The sequence below is a fragment of the Durio zibethinus genome, chromosome 9, assembly GCF_047325235.1.
Source record: "Durio zibethinus cultivar Kanyao isolate XHJ-2024 chromosome 9, ASM4732523v1, whole genome shotgun sequence".
In the NCBI taxonomy this organism is placed as follows: domain Eukaryota; kingdom Viridiplantae; phylum Streptophyta; class Magnoliopsida; order Malvales; family Malvaceae; genus Durio; species Durio zibethinus.
In genome coordinates this window covers 26,953,090-26,978,366 of record NC_143170.1, presented here as the reverse complement: position 1 = coordinate 26,978,366, position 25,277 = coordinate 26,953,090, and the positions used below count along the sequence as shown (strand labels likewise).

Sequence of the window (25,277 nt, the reverse complement as noted above, 5' to 3'; positions counted from 1 at the left end):
AAATCAATTCGATAATAAATTAATTAACCGAATTATTAACCCCATAACAGCTAGCATTAGTTTTGGCTTGGACAAAGATTGCAACAGCTATCAACCTCCATACACATAGATAGATCAAAAGAGAAGATAAACGCTGACACACAAAGACAACACCAAGAAAATGACCTCAACAGAAATGCCTGCCGGCCAACATTCCTTCATTGTCTGTTTCACTCCTTCTCCCCCCCCCCCCCCCCCCCCCCCCCCTTCGTCCATTATGATACTACCAACGCTTTTCAACATAACTTACACCTAGAGTTCTCTTCATTGTTTGTCCAACCCCGTCTTCTTTCTCTCGCACTGGCATTGCCCCCATGGATGGGAGACTCAGCAGAGAGTCCTCGTTGCAGAAGAAAGCATTGGATAATCGACGCAGAGTCGAACAACATGTCCCGGACCTCACTGATTTCATGAACGACGTGTTCTTTGGGACTGTGAACAATGACAAGAAGCCTTATTATGACTCAACTGGGACAGGTAAGATAGTGGATGACGATAAAGATTCTGATTCTAGCACAAGGAGTAATAGCAGCAAGTTAACTCAGGAATGGCTAGAAGAAGCTAGGCGCATGGTGGCTTCATCTTCTTCTCGCCTTGTTGGTGCGCCTAGGTTCTGTGCAGCACAACCAGGGAGGCTTTCGATGTCATCATCACTTGAAGGCAGAGACCCTCTCTCCAGGTCTGCTAGAAGGTATTTGATCACCTCTCCTTTGCATCTAACATTCACTCATTTGATCAAATTCTGTGATTGTTTCTTATCCAATAATATGAATTTGTCTCAACTCTCAACAGGCACAGGGCAGTGGAAGAATTCAGTGGAGAAATTCTATCAAAATCAACAAAACACAGCCGCAACAAATCAGAAACTCTAGACACACTTGACTCTCCTATTGATATATCCCCTACCGAGGCGGCCCACAAATGGTCCTCCAACATCATCAAACCGACCAATCACACAGCATTATCTAGTGGACCAACCTCTCCGACCCATGATCATCAAACTGCAGCCCCCACTTTGCCATCTAGGCAATCAACCTTACGCAAATCACGCTTCCAAGTAGACCCACCTGCACCTCATGAACAAGGAATCCCAGTCCCCTCTCGCAGAGCTTTCAAAACCCAAGCTCCATTGCATGACACCCAGCTGCTTTCTCCACCAAAAAACCTCATTGAGTCGGCTCAGAGGAGGTCAATATCGTCTTCCACCTGTTCTTTTGCAGAGAATAAGCCTCTTTCACCGCCAAGGAACTTGGTGGAGTCTGTTCAGAGGAGGTCGGTATCTAAGTCTACAGGTTCCATTGAAAAAATTGCACCAAGTAGCAATGTAAATGATTGGTCCAAGGAAAAAGATGGAACTCGAGGGATTAGTCTTAATGAATTTCTCAAGGAGCAGAGAACAACGATTAAGATGATTTTGAATGAAGAGGTTGAATCCAAGGCCAAGATTGTCCTCTCTGGACCTTCAAACAGTTAAGTATTAGTGATTGTGAATTAATCTAATGCCGATCATGTGAATAAATCTAGAAGGAAAGTTACCTTCTATCTAATGAAAGCTAAACAGAATCAATTTATTTGTGGATTATTCAATTTTAAAATATGAGGTTTTGGGTATATAGGTGCAAGTTCCATGGTGGCAGCTATATGCTATGCATGGCTACTAGAGAACAGGGCTAGGAAGAGTAAAGAAGAGGGTGATGAAGATGGGTGTATTGTTGTGCCAGTGATGAATATGAGAAGGGAAAGAATGTGGAAGCAAAGACAGGTGGCTTGGCTTTTTCACCATGTTGGCCTTGATGCTACCTCACTGCTCTTTGCCAATGAGGTACTTTAAACTTTTCTGTTTGAATCATAGTTCTAATTGAGACCAAATTACTCACATTGAAATGATGAAATTAATGTGTTAACTATGAAATTAGTCACATTGTTCTTATTCCATGCCACATTTCTTGTTGCTGAACAATTAGTTTCATTAGTTGTTGCCTTCTTCTGCTAATTTTTCGGATCAGGTGGATCTGGAGAGTCTGATGATGGCTGGCCAGATAAGCATCAGTGTAGTTGGGGAAGATATTCTCAGAACAAATGGAGAGGTTTGTAATGTTAGTCATGAATAGTTAGAAACCTTATCTCTGTGGAATTACACCTAGCATAAGCCTTTTGTTTTTGTATAGGTTGGATCCCACTGTACAATTCTGACAGATAATTATTGTGAAGATGCATATGATCTGCTACAGACCCCAGTGCTGAAAAAGCTTTTGGTAAATTTCATTCACTATTCTCCAGAACAAATTTGTTAAACTGGTAATTCTGTTGTGGGATTCTCACCGGTTTCTGATGTTAACAGCTTGCTGGCATTCTTTTAGACACACAAAATCTGAATGCATATGCTAAACTATCCATGACTAGAGATTCAGAAGCAGTTCAGCTACTGCTGGTCGGTTCAGCCCCGAATTATAGAAATGCTCTTTTTAATCAATGTAAGAATTTTCATTACTATATAATATCAGTGACAGAATTTGGTTCATGCATATATTATGAGATTAATTATCCAATTTCTGGGCTCTTTTGTTAGTGATGCAAGATCAAAGGGACAATTCCTTCTTCGAAGCATTGCGACACAACTATGAGAAGCCCCCTAATGATGGTAAGCAATATAGTTGGTCAAGTCCACTAGTCTTAGCTTATGGAGATTACATTATATGTGCTTTCAGAGATTCCACATTCTATTATATTTGAAGTCCTCAGACCGTTCTTCTAATTTTTCTGGTGACTGTAGGTGGTTATGATAATGGAGTACAGATGGAGCACATGATCCCTGAGAGGAAATCAACCTCTATTTCTCGTCTCGAGGCTTCTGCACAAAATTCAAATAAGAATACTAATGATGCAAGGAATGAAAAAGTAAACAAAGCTCCACCAAAATCAGGTTGTGCAATTTATTCCTTTGACCTTGAATACAACAAGCACATACTAATTTCATAATACAGAAAATTTGAATAGGAAAAGTTACAAGCATGCAAGTCTTCATATTGAGTGTTGGTAGCTGTACTCAAAACAACATGTTGTTCTGTTTGTGTCTTTGTCCCGATTCCTTCAAAAGCTGAAGCTGTTAACACCACTTGAACCTTGCAGCAAAGCCTAATCCATTTCCCGTGAAAGCTCCGCCGGCAGCACCTGAAGCCTCTAATGGAAAGAACAAGTTCTTCCTGGCAAAATGGTTTGGTTTTGGATCAAAATGAATTGAAAATGGAAATGTCTTCATCTATCTGGCTATTGTAAATTTGGTAACCTAAAATTCCAATGATCGAACATCAAAGCTGGCAGTCAACACTATTTTTGTTGCAGTCCAAAATTTATAAACATATTTTTCTTCTTAGGTATTCTTTGGCAGGCTGCAACACGTTTTTGAGTGGTAGAGTAACAGAAACCAAGGATGTATCAAGAAAAAATGTTGAAGCCGTCAAGATTGCTACTTAATGATAAACATTACTATTTAACACATGTACTATTTTTGTATTATAGACAATAATGTATTTATAACCATCATTGTCGTCTTTGTTGTTATTGTTGATGTTGACAAATAACAGTCTTGTTCTTGTCAAAAATATTGAATTCCCTTGCCTGTCTACTACAAATCAAGAATTGTTTCAGGATTATCTTGTTGAAGAATCGCTTTCTATTGCCGGCTTGATTATCAAATTCCAGGCTTTTCTCTAGCATCCACACCTTCTTAATCCAGCAACCACTGGATTAATTGTATGGTTTACCATTTGGTTTGCTGAGAAATAAGTATTTTTTATAGGTATTGCTCCTCTGTCACCGTGGATTTGAACTGAAATCAGAACTTCAAATATCCCATGAAATAAATTTTCTTTGTCGTTGACATTGCATAAGATATTATGGATAGAGTTCTTTTGTTGTTCAGGCTCCAAAATGGAGTAAAATAAAGTGATTCCATTTAATAATTAGCAGATAGATTATTCCAATCCTGTAAAGGGTAAGGATTGCTCAATTGACTAGATTTTTTTTTTTTTTTCATTATTGTCCCAGTGCCACATTTTTGCAACCATTACCATGTAGTTGCATGATTATTCTAATCCTATAAAGGGTAAAGATTGCTCAATTGACTAAATTTTTTTTTCATTATTGTCTCACTGCCACCTTTTTGCAACCATTACCATGTAGTTGCATGAGTTTTCTTTAACAACTTATCTTTCAATCATTTCTCAAGATGATGTGGAGATTCATATCTAACTTACAAGGTTTTATCCACTTTGAGCTGAATGTCTTATGGTTTTATTTTATAAAAGGCATCTCACATGTTTAAAGTCCCTACATATATCATAACGGATCTTCATAATATCCTAATGTGAGATCGGAGTGTTACAGATGGCTAGGATCTTGTGTATTTAATCATCTTCATTTGTAACTGTGCCATTTTTTTCCAGGGTTGAATTTGCCCATCCATTTGCTATTGTTGTTGAAAACTGTGAACCAATTCAATCTTAATGCTACATTTTCTTGCTTTAAACAAAATGTCACATGGATATGGATGGATAAGTATTGGTATTATACTTACCATTTCAAACTTATGTTAAATGTCTGTCATATATTAGGTTAAGAAGAACAAAAAATGAAGATTCTGCACAAAATTCTTGATGTATCTTTTGGCTTCAGTACTCCTTTAGATTTTAGGAAATAATGCAATATCTTCTCTGCTGTGCAAAATGCAACAATAGAATGATGGAAAATCTACACCATCAAATTGCTCTAATAATGGGGAGATATTCTGCTGAAAAACTGCCCCTTGTTGTTAGAGTGCAAAAACCTCAGATTTTGTGGCAATTCCTCCTTTTTTGCCTTTGATGAAATTTTGCTTGATTTGATAATAAAATCTTCAGACTCTTTTCAGATTGTAAAGTGATAAACCTAGCATGAGTTTCCATTACTCTAGACATCCTGAAGCAAGCAATGAACAATAAAAAATGGAAATCAAAGTTAACTGAATAGAACTATACATCCATGTGCAGTGCACAATCAAACAAAAAGCCTTGCAGTTAGTGATTTTATTATCATCAGTAATAGCTCCATCTAACATCAGCAATGTTCTGCTTGATACAGACATTCACTGTCCGATGAAAAATATTGTCGATCCTTTTTCCTTGTTTATATATAAAATTTGGAAATGATACATAATATTGAAAGGAGCTTGCTCACTTATCTAGACCAGATCAAGCAAAAAACAGCTTGCTCACTTATTAAGCATGTATCTGATACAATCTTCATTGTCCAATTCTGGCTGTAACTGATTCCCAACCCCTCCTTGGGGCCCCCCTACACCCTCTTTTCTGTCCAAGCTCCATCCTCACCACTCCATGCTGACCCATAACATGAAGATTGAAGCACCATTTTGCTTCACAACCTTATTCTTATGGCATTGATGATGATGTAACCTTTGGGGTTGATTAATGTGTTGCTCTCATTCATCCTTCCAGGCATACAGAAACAAGCAAAATTCGGATGACCCACCAGGATTAAGCCCTTCTAATGAACCACTGCTCCCTGTCTGAGATGACAATGGTGTAGATGGCGAGGATGATGATAATGGTGGGGAGGAAGATGTTGACAGAGATGAAAGAGAGGTGGGTGATAAAATCGGCTTGAATATAAACAAAGCATGCCTTAAACCACGAATAAAAAGCCAGTCATGAACATCCCAGTAAACTTCTACTCTAGTTTTGTTGACATGGATGGATTCATTGCCTCTGAATTTCCATTGAAGATGCTTGACACGAAGGACCGAATGCCCATCAATTCTTATTTCCATTTCAGGCTCGACCCCACCTAATGAATTGATATTTCTCATGTTGCCACTGGTTGTACTTCTGTTCTTGCACTCAATTGAGATCTCATGAAACCTACCTTTCTCATGGAATTTAACTCTTGTGGAGAATTTATTTTTGCCAAATATGTGCTTCTTTCTTGAAACCAAAATGGGGTCAATAAGAGCAGGCCTGCATCCAGCTTTCCTGTATGCATCTTTCTTTAGATCCCCAAGAAGTAGAACAGCCTCTTCATCACAAACAACAGCAACATAGTACTCAGAAGTAGGCTCGGTTTCACCATTGAATTTAGCAGCCTTCAGGTCCCATGAGATTTCAACAGCTTTACCATCCACTATAAAGCGTTTGGAGCCTTGTTTCCTCCAAAAATACCAAGGTTTCAGCTCAACTTTACAGGTATACTGACCCTCTCCCTCGGGGCCCTCAACTGAGACTGAGAGGCCATGAAGCAACACATTCTTGTACCAAGTGACAGTGATCAAACGGCAGTGATCGGCAATCTTTGTGCGGAAAACAGACATGAAAACACTCTGGCCAGACCTTGTTACTGCCGTTGGATCATCACTCGGCTTCTCACCTGATGAAAAACATGCAGGAATCCCAAAAGGGTCTTGCATGTTTATTTGCAAATTTGATCAAGCTGAAAATGAACTAATCTAGATATAGTCGGCAGAGCCCAGATTACAGCAAGAAAAAGTAGCCAACAAGATGAGGAAGTGTGAGAGAGATATCGGTCACAAGATGTATTAGTCATACAGAAGCTGCCAGAAGTGTCCTTGGCAGCATTAATGGCTATTAAAATAATAATTTCAAACTGGCAAATATATGGCAGTGAGAGAGATTGAGTGAAGAATATACCTTTTTATATTGCAATGCTCATCTTTCTCTTACCTGGATCTTTATTTTTAATTGTTTTGTTTTTAGTACTTTGTTCTCTTTCTCAGTTTACTTTTTCCTCTGGACAAATTTATCGAATCCTAGGTTGGTTCTTGGAATACTTATTCCCATGCATGGTTAAAAGTGGAGAAACCCATGTTTTTCACCAGATTTGGAGTATAGATTTCCAAGTTCCCAAGATAGAGTTCTCAAGGTCATTGACAGCACATGAAGTGGGGTTGATTAAAAAAGGTAACAGGTCAAAATTATTTCCAAAGATGAAAAAAAAGTTGGTTTTCCGAGGTGGGTCTTTCATGATCTTTTATCATTTGTTAAAAAAACAAAGAAAGTTACCAACACATTACAATTTGTAATTGGTGGGTTTGTTTAGCTTTTAACTTTTCTTTAAAGGTGTGTAAGAGAGGAATCTAGGGAGTGGTATGCGATGCTGAAAAACCTGGAATCTACACGGTTGCAGTTTGTAGCAGATCTGGTCCAAACTCTAGTCTCCACACTTGGTTTCAGGCTACAATCAGGTTTTCACAGTCCTAGCCATCAGTCATTTTTGCAATTTAGCAAGGAGAAAGAAGAGATGAGATGACCATCAGTTGAGATTTCAATATCCCACCATATGAGATTTAAATGCCATAATTGGAGTGGTTTTTTCAAAAACTGAAACTTCAGATTTTAGACATTTCACTTGTTCATATTTAGCTTAAAGAAAAAGGTAGTACTTTAGAAGCTGAAGAATTAAAATGCTTATGAACTTAGGTATCCTACTGATATCCATGATTTTCCTACTTCAAGAAACTGAAAATTATTTTTGCAAGTAACTCAGATGTTTTCCTTATATTTGCTTCTGGAAGCCTGCATATATAGTTTCTTGTGGATTAAGAAGATTACTATAGGTTATCTAATTTATTCAAAGCATGGGGAGGAAAAAATGCAGAATGTAAAATAGAGAAATGGTGGTCACCTAAAACAAAGCCATCAATTCTTTGCGGCAGTTGAAGGGTCAAACAGGAATGATTGGATAAACAACAAAGGATAAGGAAATTAAAAGAAATGATGGTTAATGTTCCTTTGACAGTTAAATTTGACAGGTGCAGCTGGATTTCCCCGGAATACTATTTTCCACCATTATACAGGTAATGCAGTTGCCCTGCAATTTTTATTTTTTTTTTTAAAAAGGCCCCAATGGATATGAAAAATGGTATCAGGTGTTACATTAAAATATCATATTTCATTTAAATCAATTTTTTTAGATTAAAATATTAAAAAATTCTTAAACCATTTTTTTAAAATAAATTTTTATAACTTTTGTTGTACCTAAATAAATTCTTACCCTTTGATTTTTATCCAAATAAACAATTACTTCAAAATTTTTTATTTATGTTAAAAGCTTATTTATGTATAAATTAAATATTAAAGATTTGTTTAGATACAAATTAAAGGATAAAAGCTTGTTTAGATGCATATTAAAATTTAAAATTTTATTTGAATATAATAAAAATATAAAGGTTTATCTAAATAAAATGGTAAGATTCAAAGACTTATTAATTATTTTTGCCTTTTTTTTTTTAACTTGTAGTATATGGTAATTGATTAATAATTAATCAACTCAATTTGCCCTTAATTATAGCACAAAATTCTTTTTTTAACTTGTAGTAACTGCTGTGAAAGGTTGTGCTACTCTTAACTTCTTTATTGTGAAGATCTACATCCAACTTGCAAGATATTGTCCGATCTGAAAATTTTACGATTTTATCCTACAAAAGGTACTTCGTAAGTTTGAGATTAAGTCTCTAATATATATCATTCCTTATCCACACATCATCTTGATGTAGGATTGGAGGCGTTACATTTATATTCAATTATAAAATGATAATTGACTTTATTTTTTACATTGCATGTAATTTTGAGAGAGATTTATCAATTGTATGGTATGTTTATGGTAAAAAATAAAAAGAAAATTTGGTATGATTATTAGAAAATCGAATTTTCATTATTAAAATTAAAAATACAACACTTTGTGATCCAACATTAACATATTTGTTGGCAAACCTACTAAAATTACCATCATAATAGCTTTAAAAGAATGGATTAGAACCCTAGGGAAATTACTTAAATGTACCATGAACCAACTAAGCAATAATTTTTATTGGTTCAGTGAAAGTGAAAGTTTGGATTCCATCGCATTTTTAGTATAATACAATTGAATTCACCGAAATTCAAATACTAACTCCAATGAGATCCATTCAACATAATTTTTTTATAATTTTTTTTAATCACAGCTACAATAATTATTATTATTATTTTTAATTTTATTACAATCAATCTCATCGTCCATCCAAATAAACTTTTAATTTAAGTAATTTCATTAAGCTAATTTAAAGTTTAACCCAATTAATTTATGCAGTCAATAAATTTAAAATTAAATTTTAACCGATGTAACTTTTTTTTTTCATTTTATATTGCAATCTCATTGTAAAAAATTAAAAATATATATAATTTTTATTATTATTTTTAATTTTATTATAATCAATCTCATCGTTCATCTAAAGAAACTTTTAATTTAAGTAATTTCATTAAACTAATTTAAGGTTTAACTCAATTAATTTATACAATCATCATCAATAAATTTAAATTTTAAATTTTAACCGATGTAACCCTTTCTTTTTTCATTTTATATTGCGATCTCATTGTAAAAAAATAAAAAATATATATATATAAAAAATACCCCCAATTTGAATTTCTTTGCTTTGGCCCATGTAAATTGAGATGTGAATTACTAATGAAGTGTAAAACAAAGAAAATCCATTGCATGTAATGGGCAAGGATGGGCCTGGGATTATGGTAAAAACTACTTGGATTGACAACCGGTCCAGTCCAGCAAATTCAAAGCCGAATCATAACACGGTCTACGATCATTAAACTCCTGTTCTACTCTAGCAGGGTTTTGAGCACGGGAGGCTTAGTGATTCGCGGAATTTCCTTCTCCCATCACTTTCTCGCGTTTTCTCAGCAACCAAACTGGAATGTAGGAGCTGGCCCTTTTTTTAAATCCAGATAATGCAGTCGTTTACTGGTGGGAGCATGAGCATCCGGTTGGGTCGAAGACAAGGTTTTTATGGCTGGAGCAGTGTTCATTTCAAAGCAACCACCAGAGCTTACTCGGCTACTTATAATAGCAGCAGCATAATTCATGGATCCTACTGTTCAATCAATTCTTCCAAGAATCACCTCCTGAAATCACTAGGAGTATGGGTTTTTACTTTGCCTTGATTCTTTGGGTTTTGTTTTAAGTATTGTTTAATTTGTTTTGCATTATGATTGTCTTGCCTAAATTTGTTTTCCTTTTCTAAGTTTTAGTGTATAATTTGACTGTTGAATTGCTGCTTAGTGAAATTTTTGAAGTCATGTTGCTTTACATGTTTTTGTAAGTCAAATTTTTGGAATCTTTGTCTGGAAAGCTTGTAAATTGGTTTAGCAGACAAGATTTGGATCCCAAAGCAAAGAATTGACGTTTCCTGGTAGCTATGGCGGATGTTCGATTCTGGGTTTGTCTCCATCGGCTGCCATGACGTCTACTTCTTCTAGCAGGTGTATCACAACAGCTGCCTCGCCTACTCTAGATTCTTCTGAATCTGTGCCTCCTCGAATTAAATTTAAGACACTTGATAAAACTGTCAGGCACATAATGCAGGAAAGTGTCTTTCTTCTTTGTCTCTACCTTAATGGTTAATGGTATGTTTCTAGATTCCCATTTTGAATCGTATGGATTATGTACTTGCAGATTCTGGATAAGGAAGCAGTGGACGAAGTGAAGGGGCAGAGGGAGATAGCTGACATAAAGCCTGGCAACATTGTGCAACTCAACGTGGTATGACATGTTTCTACAGAGCAGGTGTCATTACTAAATGTGCTTGTTGCATAGTTTTGAGGGGATTAAATTAATTTTGTGCTGTTGATGAGAACAGGAAGTACCTGAAAACAAGCGACGTGTTTCAACCATAAAAGGCATTGTTATAGCTAGGCGTAATGCTGGCCTAAATACTACTTTTTGAATAAGGAGAATGGTGGCAGGCGTTGGGGTTGAATCTCTCTTCCCACTGTAACTAACATTCAAGTTTATATTCCTCTGAACTCAATTCTGGCATCAAAAGCATGTTACTTAAGACTTGATATATCAACCTGGAAGAAAGCATGCTAATGTTTTATTGGATGACCTGTAGGCAAGGTGCACTGAAGTTTTATCACTTGTCCCATAATAATATTGAGTTTGACTACATTGATGAAATCCATATCATTGAGAAATATAGTCACATATTGAGACAGAAATTATGTAGTTGCTTTAAGCAAGAGTGTCTCTAATCTAACAATCCCAATAGTCTCTTCAGTCAAACCAAGTTTAGGGATAGGATTTTTTTTTGTTCAACTTTATTAGTTCTATGAGATTCTGTACAAAATATGGACATGCACAAAGTATCTGATCCAGACTTGAAACCAGCAGCCCAGCACCCCTTATCAGTAGTTTAATTGTAAGTGTACATCCTCCAATTCTGAGATAATAAGCCCATGAGTTTGCATATGCATGAAATTTCATTCTTTCATATTCAAGAATTAACGTGATAGAAACAGCCATCTTCCTTGGATTTCTATGATTCTTAGTCCTGTAAAGGAGCTTCTAAGCTTCTAGTTGAAGTTAACATTGGAATGACCTAGAAGAACAGCCCACTAGAATCCCTTTGGATGAAAGGTGATATCACTGAGGGAGAGAATGAGAGTATTCATATTGCTAGGAAAAAGGCTTCTAACATGAAAATGTGTCCTCTTTATGTGTCAGACAGATCTATCTGCTAACAATGAGATAGTGTTATCTGAGCAGTCACTGATTGTTAATTTCATATTGATTGTTGTCTACTGATAGAAAGGAAAGTTATTGGTAGGAAGGGGTTGCGGGTACTGATATTTGTCAGTTGGTCTTCTTTGATTCTTCTTTTCTAATTTTCATTCATCTTTGACTAAAGCTCAACTTACAAAGGCTTTAATCCACTAATTTGGGTTCAGCTCTGAGAATCATTTCTGGTTTATGGCCAAAAAAATAGCCATAATCTCTTTCTGGCTTTCATCTTTTTGTGGTAACTTCATTTTTGATCTTGTCATTCTTCTTATTACTGTGCTTGTTTATCAAAATTGATAACCAAAATTGTAGATGATTTTTGTGATTTCTCATAAGATCCTAAATGCTAATACCTTTTTCTTTCTTTCTACTTTAAATGGTTGACCAGTCATTTGCCATGGAAAAAACTTGAAAATATCTTTTACTTGTTCTTATTGTCTGTTCAATTTGCTTATGCCTGTCTTTTACATATTGGCCAAATAAGAGTGGGTGATGGATGAGAGGTATTCCCAAACATAAAGGAGATAAAGGTGCTGGACAAGAAGAAAGTGAGAAGAGCCAAGCTTTACTATCTTAGGAACAAGATGAATGCTCTTAGATAATCTTAAACAAGAAAAGCATGCTTTAAGGCCAGTAAGAAATCAAACATGATTTCATTGTGAAAAATGGTGGGAATAAGATTGTTTTTGCAGAGAAATTCCTCTAATTACCCTGTTTTCTCTACACTTTCATGCTCAATCTGGTAAAAGTATACATTTATGCTTACAACTACTAACTTTTGTTGGATTGCTTGTTATGTTTTTCCTAAATTTGGTTTTTTATTCTTTTGATGGTAAGGGTATTGAAAAAAATAATATGAGCATTAATGAAAAATCCCGCCAACCTTTTTCCATCTATATTCCTAACAAACACTTGCAACTTTAATTTTTTGAAATTTCTAATTTTGCCTTGAACATCTTCTTTTTATACTTATCGATTAAGGCTTCATTTAAATAGACGGTAATATTGAAAATAATAATAAAAATTATTATAATTATGATTAAAAAAAATTTTATAAAATTTTTATACTAAACGATGGAATTTGGTATTTAAATTCAATTGATGTTGTGATGAGTTCAATCATAACGTATCGAAAGTGCGATAAAATCCGAACTTAACGTAAATGAACATTATGCACAAACTTTTTAATACATATGATCTTCAAATGTGAGTTTTAATGTCTGATCCAAATATCAAATAGCATTTTTAACTTTTACTTTTATTAAAAAACAAGAAAAAATCATTGAAACGCTTTTAATGTTGCGGGAAGAAAGTAAATTATTCATATCCCATGAATTAAAAAATTAAAAAATTAATAATTTATATATTCATATCATATTTTATATAAAAAATACATATAATAATTTATATCGATACGAAAATATAAAATATAATTTTTGATTTATTAAACTTATGTATGATTTTTATTAAAATTTTAAATCATATTATTTTTATTTTTTATATTATTTTTATATTTTATTATTGTATCGTGTTTTACAAACATCATTATGTCATTTTACAGTAACATTTGATTATTAACCATGCAACTTTCTTTTAAGTTCTTATTAGGAGAAGAAGATGATGAATGCAAAAAAAATTACCAAAAAAAAAAAGGAAAAGAAAAAGAGAAAGAAAAGAAACATGTGATGATGGCATGAATTCCCATTATTAGGTTCCTTACAAGACATTTCACATTTCTATTTCTATATGCTACTCAAAACCCTAATAATCATGACCAACGTCCATAATTATTTCCCACTTAGCCTATCTTCTTATTACATTATGTCCTAATCAAACACATATTATAAGGTTCCATGTTCTTTATTGCTGGACCCAATCCAAAACGGCTCAAAACCTTTTTCCTTTTAATCAAAAAGTAAAAATAAAGATAAAAAAAGTTTTATGGCTATGGTAAACAACAAAAAATTCAAACATGTTAAGAAAAAAAAAAAAAAAACACAATGAACGATGTGATGGAATGGTAACACATGGATAGAAGCTTAATTTGAAATCAAGAAAGTTTAGAAGTGAGTTTTTTTTTTTTTACATTAAAAAATAAATATGATGATTCATGTCATATTTATTTTATATTAAATATGTATAAAATATAAAAATTATTTTATTATAATTTATTTCGTATGTTAAATATAAAATATATTAAATCATATAATTTTTGTATATATTTTTTTAATTTTTTTATGACATATTATTATATAATTTAATTTAAAATATTTAATTTAATGAAAAATTTGCAAAGTGGACCCCACATTTTTTCTGAACTGTCTAACCGTTTGGTCCCTGACAGTATTTTTGACCGTTAGAAGCCCCCATTCAAACTTTCTGGAAAGGTGTAAACCTATAAAGTACTACCACCCCTCCACTTTATGGTTCTTCCACTTTGCTTTTTGCCATAAGTTCGCCTTCGTCGTAAGGCTTGGTAAGGCCAAGAACCCAAAATCTGGAGTGCCAATAGCTTTTCACTTCAAAAGAACTGATCTTCCCGGCTTTACTAACAACCGTTGATATCAGCATTAAGCCAACGGTTTAGATTCCCTAACCTTTGATCTTTTCCCTCTCTTTGAAGTCCTTTTTGTTTCAGTTAGGCTTTTAGCATTCTCTTCTCCAGCCCACAGTCATTTTCCAAAGTTCTGATTTTTCCAGGAAAAAAGTTTCCTTCACTCTTTCTTGCATTTTCAGCAGTTTTTGTCAATTGGGTGTTAAGAAAAATTCTATCTTGGGGCATGTTTGGATAGTGAGAAAATCATAGAATGCCAGTTTCAACAAGGTCTCAGATCAGCAGCCAAGAAGAGCTGCAAAGAATCAGAAGCAGAAGATCAAATGGAGATGAAGAAGAAACCCAGGTGAATAATGTTAATAACAATGTTCCACAGAGGAATCCACATCATGGGTTGAAGGAAAAAATGAGAGCTTTAACTCTTTTATATGAGCAACAAAAGAAAGCTTCTGCAGCTCTCAGAAACAACCCATCTCCAAAACCTGATCAAGAGAAGCGTTTTTCAACTCACCCAAGTGTTGATCTTCTCACTTCTTGCAAAAGACAAGAGAGAAAGGAAGAGAAAGAGCAAAAAGATTCCAACTTTAACAATGTTATGAGAGAAAACACAGTTCCAGCATTGCCTACAATGGTTAATTCTACAGTGAATAGAACTTTTGTGTTGCCTCAACCACCTTTGGAAGATGCAAAGGAGAATCTTTTGATTGGTCCTGATAAGATTCTTGGGTTTTCTTCTTGTGCAAGAAAGGCCACAATAGGGATGGCGAAAACTACAGTGGCAAGGAAGCTGTCAATGGAGGGGACAAAGAATGCTGAAGAGTTGGAGAAAATAGAGAGTAGTGCCTGCACTGAGAAAAATGGGATAATGGGTGGAAATGATTGTAGGATTCTTGTGTTTGTAAGGCTTAGGCCTATGGCAAAGAAGGAGAAAGAAGTTGGTTCAAGGTGTTGTGTCAAGATTGTGAATAAGAGGGATGTTTACTTGACTGAGTTTGCCAATGAGAATGATTATCTTAGACTAAAGAGGCTTAGAGGCAGGCATTTTACTTTTGATGCTTCATTCCCGGATTCCACTAGTCAATATGAAGTTTATACCACCACGTAAGTTTTGTCCCCGAAGTCTTATTTATTGGCCTATTTTCATATGAATTGCAGTCAGTGTTGCCCCTTTAAAACTGCTTCATTTTGTTCTATATCTGTCTAAACTGATTGGAAGCTAGGAAAATTTCAATTTAAAATGGATTTATCTAACTTGTAAAAAGAATTTCCTGATTGTGAATCTGAATGATTAATTTAAACTAATTTTTATTGATCAGACCAGCTGTAACCTTGTCTTCAGTTGATAATTGATACAGCTTGTTTTGAGGTTTAATTTGGCTTTCCGTCTTTGTTTTTGCTTGTTTTAGAGAAAATGTGTTTGGTTGTAGAGAAAATGGTGTCCTGTTCCTGTTTATGGTTGGTTTAGCTTCCCAAATGGATATCCAAATAAATACTAATAAAAAGAGAATTACCTACCATTTCTAACATAATGCAGTTTCATTTCTATATTCTACATTTGCTAAACAACCAAATGGGAAGATAAGATTTTTGTATGTAGAAAAAGCTGCTGCTAAACCTGAGATTTAGTCCAATTGGTTTATTTAGTCACACTTAACATGGCATCCAGCGGGTCTGGAATTCAAATCACAGCACCTTTAATCCCTTCTCTTATTCCCAGACCATGGTCTCCTTTGTACAAAAAAAAAAAACAAAGGCAACTGCTAATGTTGCCCCTGAAACTTCAAGACTAACTTATGCATTGAATCTGAATGAGTCCAAGTTTCTCTGGTTTTTTCAATGAATTAATTTCCTAGGAACCAATTTGAACTTTCAGGACTGCAGAGGTTGTGGAAGCAGTTTTGCAAGGAAGGAACGGCTCAGTGTTTTGCTATGGTGCCACAGGAGCTGGAAAAACTTATACAATGCTGGGCACTGTGGATAATCCAGGCGTAATGGTTTTGGCAATAAAGGATCTTTTTACAAAGATTAGGCAAAGGAGCTGTGACGGAAACCATGTAGTTCATCTCTCCTATCTTGAAGTCTACAATGAAACCGTCAGGGATTTACTCTCTCCCGGAAGACCTCTTGTCCTGAGAGAAGATAAACAGGTTTGCTCTCTACAGCCTTGCTATATATACTACTTTAATTCCCCTACATTTGGATTTCCCAGCAATTCTGTGAAAGTTACAGATGAATAACTGATTTTATCTCAGAAAAGTGCTTGCTCAAATGTAATGCAGGGAATTGTTGCAGCAGGTCTTACACAATACAGGGCTTATTCCACGGATGAAGTAAATTTCCTTATTTCATTATCATATTCATACCTTAGAAGGTTAGACAATGGATTGAATGAAAGGGGTATAACAGTTTTACTTGGTTGTGGCAGGTGATGCAATTGCTTCAAAGAGGAAACCAAAACCGAACCACTGAACCAACTCATGCAAATGAAACATCCTCACGGTCCCATGCAATTCTTCAGGTGCCAGAAGTGATCCGTGACTGACTACTTTATTTTTTAATTTTATGATATTCTTGTTTATATGAATTGCTTTTCATCTAGGTTGTGGTTGAATATAGAGTCAAAGATGCTTCAATGAATGTCATTAATAGAGTTGGAAAGCTCTCACTCATAGATCTTGCTGGTTCTGAAAGAGCCCTTGCAACTGATCAGAGAACACTTAGATCACTGGAGGGTGCAAACATTAATCGGTCACTGCTTGCACTGAGTAGCTGCATCAATGCCCTTGTTGAGGGTAAGAAACACATACCATACAGAAACTCAAAACTCACTCAACTCTTGAAGGACTCATTAGGTGGAGCATGTAACACTGTAATGATTGCTAATATCAGTCCAAGCAATCTCTCATTTGGTGAAACACAAAATACCCTACATTGGGCTGACCGAGCCAAGGAAATCCGAACCAAGGTTCGTAATTGCTGCTCATTTTCTTATCAAGATTTGACCTTCTATGCTTGTGCCCGTTTTGACCACTTAAACATTGTTTCTTCCAGTTGAATCTTTCATTTTTTGTTAACACCCCAAAAATTGGCTGTTTATATCTCCTTGCAGTTATTTATATTCATCGCACTTGCAGGCATGTGAGGCAAATGAGGAGGAACTTGAAGTACCTGAAACTGGAACTGATCAGGCCAAGCTTCTGCTTGAACTGCAGAAGGAAAATCGTGAATTTCGAGTGCAACTGGCACGCCAACAGCAGAAGTTGCTAACCCTTCAAGCACAATCCTTGGCTGCAAATGCCTCTCCAACCCCTTCTTCAGTTACATCTCTTGTGACCTCTCCAGCCACTGTTCAACCAAATGAGAAAATGAAACCTAGATCCACCTTTTTAACTGGAAACTGCTTCACACCAGAATCCAGAAAGAGGGGAGCAGAAGAAGCAGTTAGAGAACTTAGACTGACTGTGAAGGCATTGGAACTGGAAATGGCAAGAATGAAGAAAGATCATGCCTTACAGTTAAAGCAGAAAGATGTTATTATTCGTGAGCTATCAAAAAGGAATGAAAAACCATCAGAAGTAGGTGTGAAGAGGTTTGTCACAAGGGCTAGCTTGCGGCCAAAGGAACCAAACCCTGGGGAATTGAAAAGCCCTAGTCATCGTTTTCGATCACCAGCCCCAACAAACAAAAAAAGAAGTTTCTGGGATATAACAACAGCTAACAGCCCATCAGTCACTACACTGAATGGAAGAAAAACTAGAAGTTACATCATTTCAGAACCTGTTGCAGCTCCCTCCATGCTACTTCAGGTACTGTGATTTTTTACTCTTCACCTTGGAATAGGGAATGGCTTAGGCCCTAGAATCCTCCTTGCATGCCCAAAAATAGAGGACTTCTTGGTAAGTTCTCTCTTCCCCGGGCACTTCAATCATTTTTTCCTTTAGTTTTTGTGCATATACGAGGTTTTTTTTTTTTTTTTTCCTTTTCTTCTATAACTGATGCAGCTTGCCTATCCATGTTTCTGGTTTGTGTTAATGTTTGGACCAAACGTTGCCAACTACATCATGCAGCCAGGATTTGCTCGTCCAAGACCCTGATGATCTGAAGTAATAATGAAGAAAAAGAAAGGGAATAAAAAACAAAAAAAAGGTGGTGGTTTGACAGTGTCTCTTCTTCCCATGGCATTCTCTAACCGAGTTGGTCGTTCAACAAGGAAGCAGAAGCTATTGCTTGTTAAATTGCCGTACTCCTGTTTTTCCTTATAGGTCATGATCAATCAAGTCCCCTAGAAAGGGATATTCTTTTACTGTTTTTCTTTTTTTTTTTTTCTCATTAAGGTCACCAGCAATTACTCCACCAGTGTTTTATTTTCAATTTGAAGCTCTTGGAGCATCCGGAGACCAAACAATTCATGTATATTTATGTTGCTTTTTAATTCAGAATTTAATACGACTAATGCTTATTTCCTTGGAACCATTGAACACAATGAACATAGATGATCTCGCTCAATAGAGGCAGCTCAAGTAATGTGTTAATTTTCAATTGCTTGGAGAGGTGAAAAATCTCTGTATGAAGGGGTTCATCCACAAGTAACTATTCAGGCAAACACAATCCTCTTCTTTTTATGATTTTACTTTTGACTAGCAGCTTCCTTATCTTCAACCATGGTTTTGCCTAGATGGTTTTTCTGATATCTGGTGCCTGGTGCTGCAGTATTTTGAGCATCATATATTCATGAATCAAATCAAGTACATCTCCCTTATCAAGGATAACGTGGCATTGCCACTACTAGTGCAGAAATATGGTGGATCACTTTCTTAAAGAACTTGGCTGCTCCATTTCTAAACCACCAAATGTTTACTCTGATAATGCTGGGCCCCAATCCTGTTTGTGGTGTAATCCTATCTTTCATTCTGGATGAAGCACATAGCTATGGATTTGTTCATATTGTGAGAGATAAAATAACCAGTTACCTCCCTCTCGAGCACTATTCTGTTTGCCAGGGTCCAATATTGGTGTTCTTCATGGCAGGACCATCTGCTAGGGATGGATTAAATTTAAAGATAATGTGACCAAAGTTGCTAAACCATACGATAATCAGGAGCAGCATGTAATACTTATTTTACTCTATGTTCTGTAGATGCTTAGAGGAAAATTTCAGAGCATTCAATTATAAAATCAACAATCAATCAGAAGTAATGGAGTCGATTCCAAGATTGATGTGCTTGACCAAGTCTTAATTATTTAGAGCTGCACTGAAGGTTAATTTGTTTGAACTGCACTGATGTTTTTCTAAATACATTGCAACTCCCACCCCTAGAAAAAAGCTTTGGAATATTATTCAGTTTGATTCCTAATAACTTTGACTAATACTAATATAATCATGATCATTTGATTTTTAGTGAAATCTAACATAATGTGGATTAGACCTATCACATTTGAAAAAGAAAAAATAGTGAGAATATGTTTATTGGGAGTGAAAATTTTCAATTTAACTCTCAAATTTTATCTTTAATTTTCCCTTCCCTATTTTTTTTAGCTTTATTTTTCTCTTTATTTATATTTTATGGTTTAAGGGGTAAAATAGATATTTTATTTCAAAATGTGAATCATCATTCTAATGAGAATATTTTTATTAATTTAATATAAGTTGACATATCAAATCGATTTAAAACCCTTAGCTTTACTTTAATTTGATTACCTCGACTGATCATCTGATGTTATATGAAGATGTTGACCTATCATATTTTTATTAAATCATGGACTATTAATTTAGTCTAGGTTGACACTATGATATTTTAATCATATATTAAAAAATTTTGAAGATCTATTATAATATATAAATAAAAATTAAAATTAAAATCTGTTAGATAATTTTTGTGATACAAAACTATAAAATTTTCGTATCAAAACGATTTACAAATTAAGTGCAAATGTCTACGAACACATTAACCCTAACTCCGTCACTTGAAGTTCAGATTACCTAGGCCCAGCATATTCATCACACAAGTGTAAACTTCAATCTTTCTTTCCATTTATCTTCTGACACGTCTCATTTGATATATTTGCAATAATTCCATCCCTGGCCAAACCAAAGAACAGAAAGACACATAAGAGATGCATACACTTAACCGCATGCTTAGGTATAGTTTACTGTCGAAAACTTCATCAGAATGTCATGACACGGCCAAAAAAAAAAGCAAGAAATCATCATGAGAAATAGAAAATGGATGTCACTTCATAAAACCTTTTGTTCCTTATTGTATAATGAAAATCTCATGTCCTCATAAACTTGGATTAAAAAAAAAAAAAAAACCCACCAATTAACCATCTATATATCTCACATAGGATATTCATTGAGTTCATCATTTTGATGATCTTTCCTCCCCACTAATTTTGCTTTTGCTTTTGCAACAGACATTGTTTTTCCAAGTAGGCAGCTTGGTGTTGGGGGAAGAAGGCAGCTAGGAAATGCCGTTGGGACATTATTGTCGAGCTTTCCCCATAAATATGGACATATAATCTGCATTTTTTCTTCCAGAAAATGACAGAAAGTGTCTGCTTTTCATTGCATAACAAGACTACTTTGTGAAATGTTTTTGTCTTGGTGCTCGGAATATCATGCTTGCTCTTCCAACACAGGCCAATTTCCCCGCATTTGATACTGCTTTGCCATCAGTCATTTACTTGTTTTCTTCACTAAAATTAGTAAAAAGCCTCAGTGGCTCGGTCTATTTTTCCTTTGCTTAGTAGAACCAATGTCCCACATGTCAAACAAAAAAACAATAATTTACATTCTGTCATCTTATTCCTTTATATTTTCAATCACAAAACTACAATTCCTATGTCCTTTTTCATATGAAAATCACACATCAATTGCTACCAAAAACCAAAGTTGGAAGCAAATAGGCTGCTTTAATTTCAAGTTAAGAGATTTTTTAGGAGCATTTTAGTGTTCAAAATTTAAAATAGCTTCTCCTTCTTTTGTATAAGTCAACTAACAAGTAATGATAATTTTGATCATTTTTATCGAATTAACGTATTAAGCTGACTTAAAATCTTGAAATCTATGTCAACTTAATCACATTAACAATCTACGAGTTAGTATTTTGAATGTTGACTTGTCATGTCCTGAATGAACAATCAATTATTAACTCAACTTAGACCTATGAAATCAACCCTAATCTTTTATGTTGACCTTAGGTAATTTAAGCCCAAAACTTCTTACTATACAAATATAAATAGCTCTATTCAAGTATCTATAATTTATTTTGAACTCATAAACTTTTAAGCCTTTATTTCATCTTATTCTCTTTTCTTTACATCAGAGCAAAAACGCTGAGATCACTTCAATTTTTGTTCATAATTATTCTCGTTTTCTCTTTTGTGTTTTTAAGGTTTTACCCAACTCAAACAGCTGGGTACAAAGAGAACGGATTTAAAGCTTTTTTTAATTATTTTTTTAGATCATATCATTCTTAACAAATAACATCTAATAAGTTTAAAACTTAAATTTCAATACCTATTGCAATCATTCTTTTATTTTTGAATTACGTTAGAAAAAACATTTAATGCTCGAATGGAGACCTCTTCTTGTCGAAATAAATAAATCAATCAAAAGCTTAAATCTATCGTTGTCTTTCTCTATTAAAACTCAACTAGCATTGGTACATACTTGCATACAATATGTATGCACATATATATATAGCACACTGATGGAAAAGTAGCCATTTAGAGGAAACAGAAGAAAAATAATGGAAAGCAAGAGATCAAGTTGGTTTAGGATATAGCCTGCAGTCCAGCAAAATAAGCAATGGGGGCAACCTTTAAGCCATAAGTATGCATTTCAATGGAGTATGTAATAATGGTGTAAAGCAAAGCAGATTTGAGTGGCCAAACTTAAAGTGCAGCAAAGCAGCAAGCAACTTTTGAATCTTTTGAAGAATGACGAGTAGATGATCTAAAAAAAAAAAAAAAAATCTCGATTTCTGTGCATACTAATCTTAACGGATTTGTTTTCTATTCTAGCTGTAACCCACCTCGCCACTCAGAAAATGATCCTACGGCCTACCCTTAACTCCTTTTGCTACGAGAGAAAGAGGATACGAAAGCCGTGAAACTAGGAGAAGGTGGACATGACAGACTTAAACTACTACTAACCCTTTATTAAGGGCTAGTTCGGGTTTCGCCGCATCTTTATCGGGATAAAATTTATATTAAATTTTATAAAATGTTTATTAGAAATAAATAAATAAAAATTTTAATAAAAATTAAAATTAATAGATTAATAGAATTTATTTTAAAAATTAATAATATTATTTATAATTTAAACTTGATTGATATTTATTTAAAATAAAAATTTTATACAAAAATAATTGTATTTCTATCTAAATATATATTTTTATAATAATGTTTAATTTCATCACTCGTTTTTAATTTTATCGAAATTAATTTTATTATTAATTATAAAAAAAATAGAAAGAATTATCTGCCACAGTAAAGATGCCATTTGAGACTATGAATGGAAACGCATACTGTAGAACATGTACCAGTGAAGTTTGCAAAAACCGGCAGGAAATCAAAAGTGAAAAGCAGTCAACATATAGGGAAAAGGCCATTCTTCTGTCAGAAATTGTTACGAAAATTTTTTTTTTTAATTTTTTTATAAAATATTTTGCTTTTGATGACTTCTATGATTAGGGGCATTAATAAATTTCTAGGGATCAATCCACACAAAATTGTGCACCAAAAGCAATGATTGGGAAATTGGGATATCTTGCAACTTTAGACCAAATGCTGGAATTTTCAAAGAATTTATGTATGTATGTATGAATGCATGTATGTGGCTGCATATGTATACATGTATAAACTTATGCAATTGTCAAAGAATCCTAAACTAAACAGGGAAAGGAAGTGTTGAAAGAAGAAATAAAAAAGAAATTTAACTTATAATTGATGAACCCTTTTTTCCCTAAGAGAGAGAGAGAGGAAATCCCCAAGATAAATCATGAATAATCATTAGCAGAATAAAGTGTGTACCAATCATTTGATTCTACATTGATGTTATTAGCTATCCCACAAATTTAACACCTAAGCAAATTAATGAGTTAACATAGTTAAACTTTTAGTTTTTTTTTTTTTTTTAATAATAAAAGGGTTTATAATCTTGAGAAAAAAATAAATTTTAAATTTTAAATAAATTAGATGTTATTTTTTAAAAATAATTATATAAATCAACTCGATTAAATTTCGATTCAAACTTATAGCTCTTAGATCATATGAATTAAGTTAAGATTTTTTGCACTTTCTCTTTGCTCTAGTTGAGAATTCCTTGGTAGAGTTCCATCATGAATTGCATTAGTGCAACTTAGAAAATATCAATATGCATAAAGTTATACTATTTCTTAAGAAGAAGCTTTGTTTTTCAGAAATTAAAGGTGGGAAATAGGAATGAAAGCAATACTATAAAATAACATAGCATATACTAATTTAGTGCCTTTAAGGTAAAGCTAAAAGTAAGAGTAAGCTTCACTCAAATAAATGATTTGGAATTCAAGTATTTAAAACACAAAATTTAAAATTTATCACTCTTTTAAAAAAAAAAAAAAAACAATAATATAATTAAGTTCTAAACCTATATGAGGGTTATGAATTTGATAGTTCAAAATGGGGACTTATATATTTTGAAATAGGGTAGTGGTATTTGGTAAGAGTGTAAATGAATGGAATATAAATTAATTTTGTTATATTTTTGATAATTTTTTAATTAACAAGTTTTGAAATATTATTCGTTATTGTTCGTTAAATTTAATAAAAAACAAATTTGTTTATGAATTATTTATCAAATACTCTATTTATTTATACCCCAAGTTTAAACAAATGAAATATAAATGAATTTTGCTATGTTTGTTATTTATTCATTTAATTAACGAATTTAAAATATTATTTATGATTGTTAGTTAAATTTAATAAATGAATATAAAGGAACAAAAACCAAATATGTTCATTCAAATATTCTGTTCATTTACATTTTACTATTAAAAAATATTTTTTCCTACAAAGAGAAATATTAGGATTAAAGGGTCAAAAATGTCTTTAAATTATAATTCAATAATCATTTAAGCCCTTAAAATTTTATTACAATCAATCAAATTTTTAATTTTTTTATTTTAATTCAATTAAACCCTTAAATGGACAAAATCTAGTCAATAGACAAAATTTAATCAATCAACACTTGAACTATAGTAAATAGAACCTTTAAAGAGATTTTAGAAAAAGGTGAGGAAAGAAAATAGAGAAAAAAAAACAAAAAAGTTTATTTTATTTAATTTTCATAAATATTAATTGCATTACACAATAAACTTCAATTTATTTTATTAATATCACATAAAATTTTACCTTAATTGACAAAAAAATTATCAATTTTAATTTTTTGAAAATGATTTAATTGAATACAAATAAATATTGGAAGGGTTTATTAATTGTAATAAAAAAAAGGGTCTAGATGAATTTTTAATCATAATTTAAGGGTTTTTTAACCCTTTAGCCAAATATTAAAAGGAACGAAAAAAAAAAGATTAAATGGTCAAAAATGTCTTTGAATTATAATTCAATAATTATTTAAATTTTTAATATTTTATTACAATCAATTAAATCTTTAATCTTTTATTTTAACTCAATTAAATCCTTAAATGAATAAAATCTAATCACGTGATAAAATTTAATCAATTAATTTTTGAATTATAATTAATTAAACCTCTCTAAAAGAGAGAGGGACAAAGAAAATAGAAAAAAAAAAGAATTTTTTATTTTTTTATTTTCATATATATTAATTATATCACATGATAAACTTTTATCTATTTTATTGATGTCAAATAAAATTTTATCTTAGTTGATAAAAAAATTAACGTTAATTTTTTTATCCAAATAAAAACTTAATTAGATGTAAATAAATATTAAAGGAGTTAATTAATTATAATAAAAACTAAAATACTTGAATAATTTTTTTAATTATATTTCAAAAACTTTTTATACCCTTTCACCAAAACAAATCAATAACCAATAGCTT

General features: G+C 33.3%; 3 protein-coding genes and 1 pseudogene across 5 annotated transcripts; 3 read left to right on the top strand and 1 right to left on the bottom strand.

Annotated features, from left to right (window-relative positions):
* The first annotated feature begins 275 nt into the window (after positions 1-275).
* On the top strand, positions 276-3,816 carry LOC149516918 (uncharacterized). The gene is made up of 9 exons (XM_089766223.1): positions 276-730; positions 832-1,508; positions 1,656-1,861; positions 2,046-2,126; positions 2,208-2,294; positions 2,381-2,513; positions 2,609-2,680; positions 2,813-2,962; positions 3,169-3,816. Exons 1-9 carry the CDS (start codon positions 354-356, stop codon positions 3,273-3,275), a joined length of 1,890 nt encoding a protein of 629 aa, XP_089622349.1. The 5' UTR covers positions 276-353; the 3' UTR covers positions 3,276-3,816.
* Positions 3,817-4,908: 1,092 nt separating this feature from the next.
* On the bottom strand, positions 4,909-6,551 carry LOC111303718 (uncharacterized). Its single transcript, XM_022900129.2, has one exon. It carries the CDS (start codon positions 6,494-6,496, stop codon positions 5,516-5,518), a length of 981 nt encoding a protein of 326 aa, XP_022755864.2. The 5' UTR covers positions 6,497-6,551; the 3' UTR covers positions 4,909-5,515.
* A 3,138-nt stretch (positions 6,552-9,689) lies between these two features.
* Positions 9,690-12,441, top strand: LOC111317797 (large ribosomal subunit protein bL19cy-like; annotated as a pseudogene). Its single transcript, XR_016345267.1, has 5 exons — positions 9,690-10,016; positions 10,249-10,461; positions 10,552-10,638; positions 10,736-10,869; positions 12,143-12,441. The product of XR_016345267.1 is annotated as a large ribosomal subunit protein bL19cy-like (transcript).
* A 1,656-nt stretch (positions 12,442-14,097) lies between these two features.
* LOC111317792 (kinesin-like protein KIN-8A) lies at positions 14,098-18,665 on the top strand. Of its 2 annotated transcripts, none has more exons than XM_089766053.1 (7): positions 14,098-15,313; positions 16,086-16,359; positions 16,492-16,542; positions 16,638-16,730; positions 16,812-17,177; positions 17,347-18,018; positions 18,280-18,665. In XM_089766053.1, the coding sequence occupies exons 1-7, from the start codon at positions 14,466-14,468 to the stop codon at positions 18,304-18,306; spliced, it is 2,331 nt and encodes a 776-aa protein (XP_089622179.1). In that variant the 5' UTR covers positions 14,098-14,465; the 3' UTR covers positions 18,307-18,665. The 2 variants fall into 2 exon arrangements, 1 of the variants encoding a protein (XP_089622179.1); XR_016345266.1 differs by having other exon boundaries at positions 14,260-15,313; positions 17,347-18,108; positions 18,280-18,419.
* The last annotated feature ends 6,612 nt before the right edge of the window (positions 18,666-25,277 follow it).

What these genes read in the sequence shown, in the direction of transcription:
- LOC149516918 (XM_089766223.1), top strand. Translation starts at nt 354, where the DNA reads ATGGATGGGAGACTCAGCAGAGAGTCCTCGTTGCAGAAGAAAGCATTG. An exon ending in TTCTCAGAACAAATGGAGAG is followed by an intron (nt 2,127 to 2,207) that starts GTTTGTAATGTT and finishes GTTTTTGTATAG; the next exon opens with GTTGGATCCCACTGTACAAT. An exon ending in CAGTGCTGAAAAAGCTTTTG is followed by an intron (nt 2,295 to 2,380) that starts GTAAATTTCATT and finishes TGATGTTAACAG; the next exon opens with CTTGCTGGCATTCTTTTAGA.
- LOC111303718 (XM_022900129.2), bottom strand. Translation starts at nt 6,496, where the DNA reads ATGCAAGACCCTTTTGGGATTCCTGCATGTTTTTCATCAGGTGAGAAG.
- LOC111317792 (XM_089766053.1), top strand. Translation starts at nt 14,466, where the DNA reads ATGCCAGTTTCAACAAGGTCTCAGATCAGCAGCCAAGAAGAGCTGCAA. An exon ending in TATGAAGTTTATACCACCAC is followed by an intron (nt 15,314 to 16,085) that starts GTAAGTTTTGTC and finishes TTGAACTTTCAG; the next exon opens with GACTGCAGAGGTTGTGGAAG. An exon ending in GGTCCCATGCAATTCTTCAG is followed by an intron (nt 16,731 to 16,811) that starts GTGCCAGAAGTG and finishes CTTTTCATCTAG; the next exon opens with GTTGTGGTTGAATATAGAGT.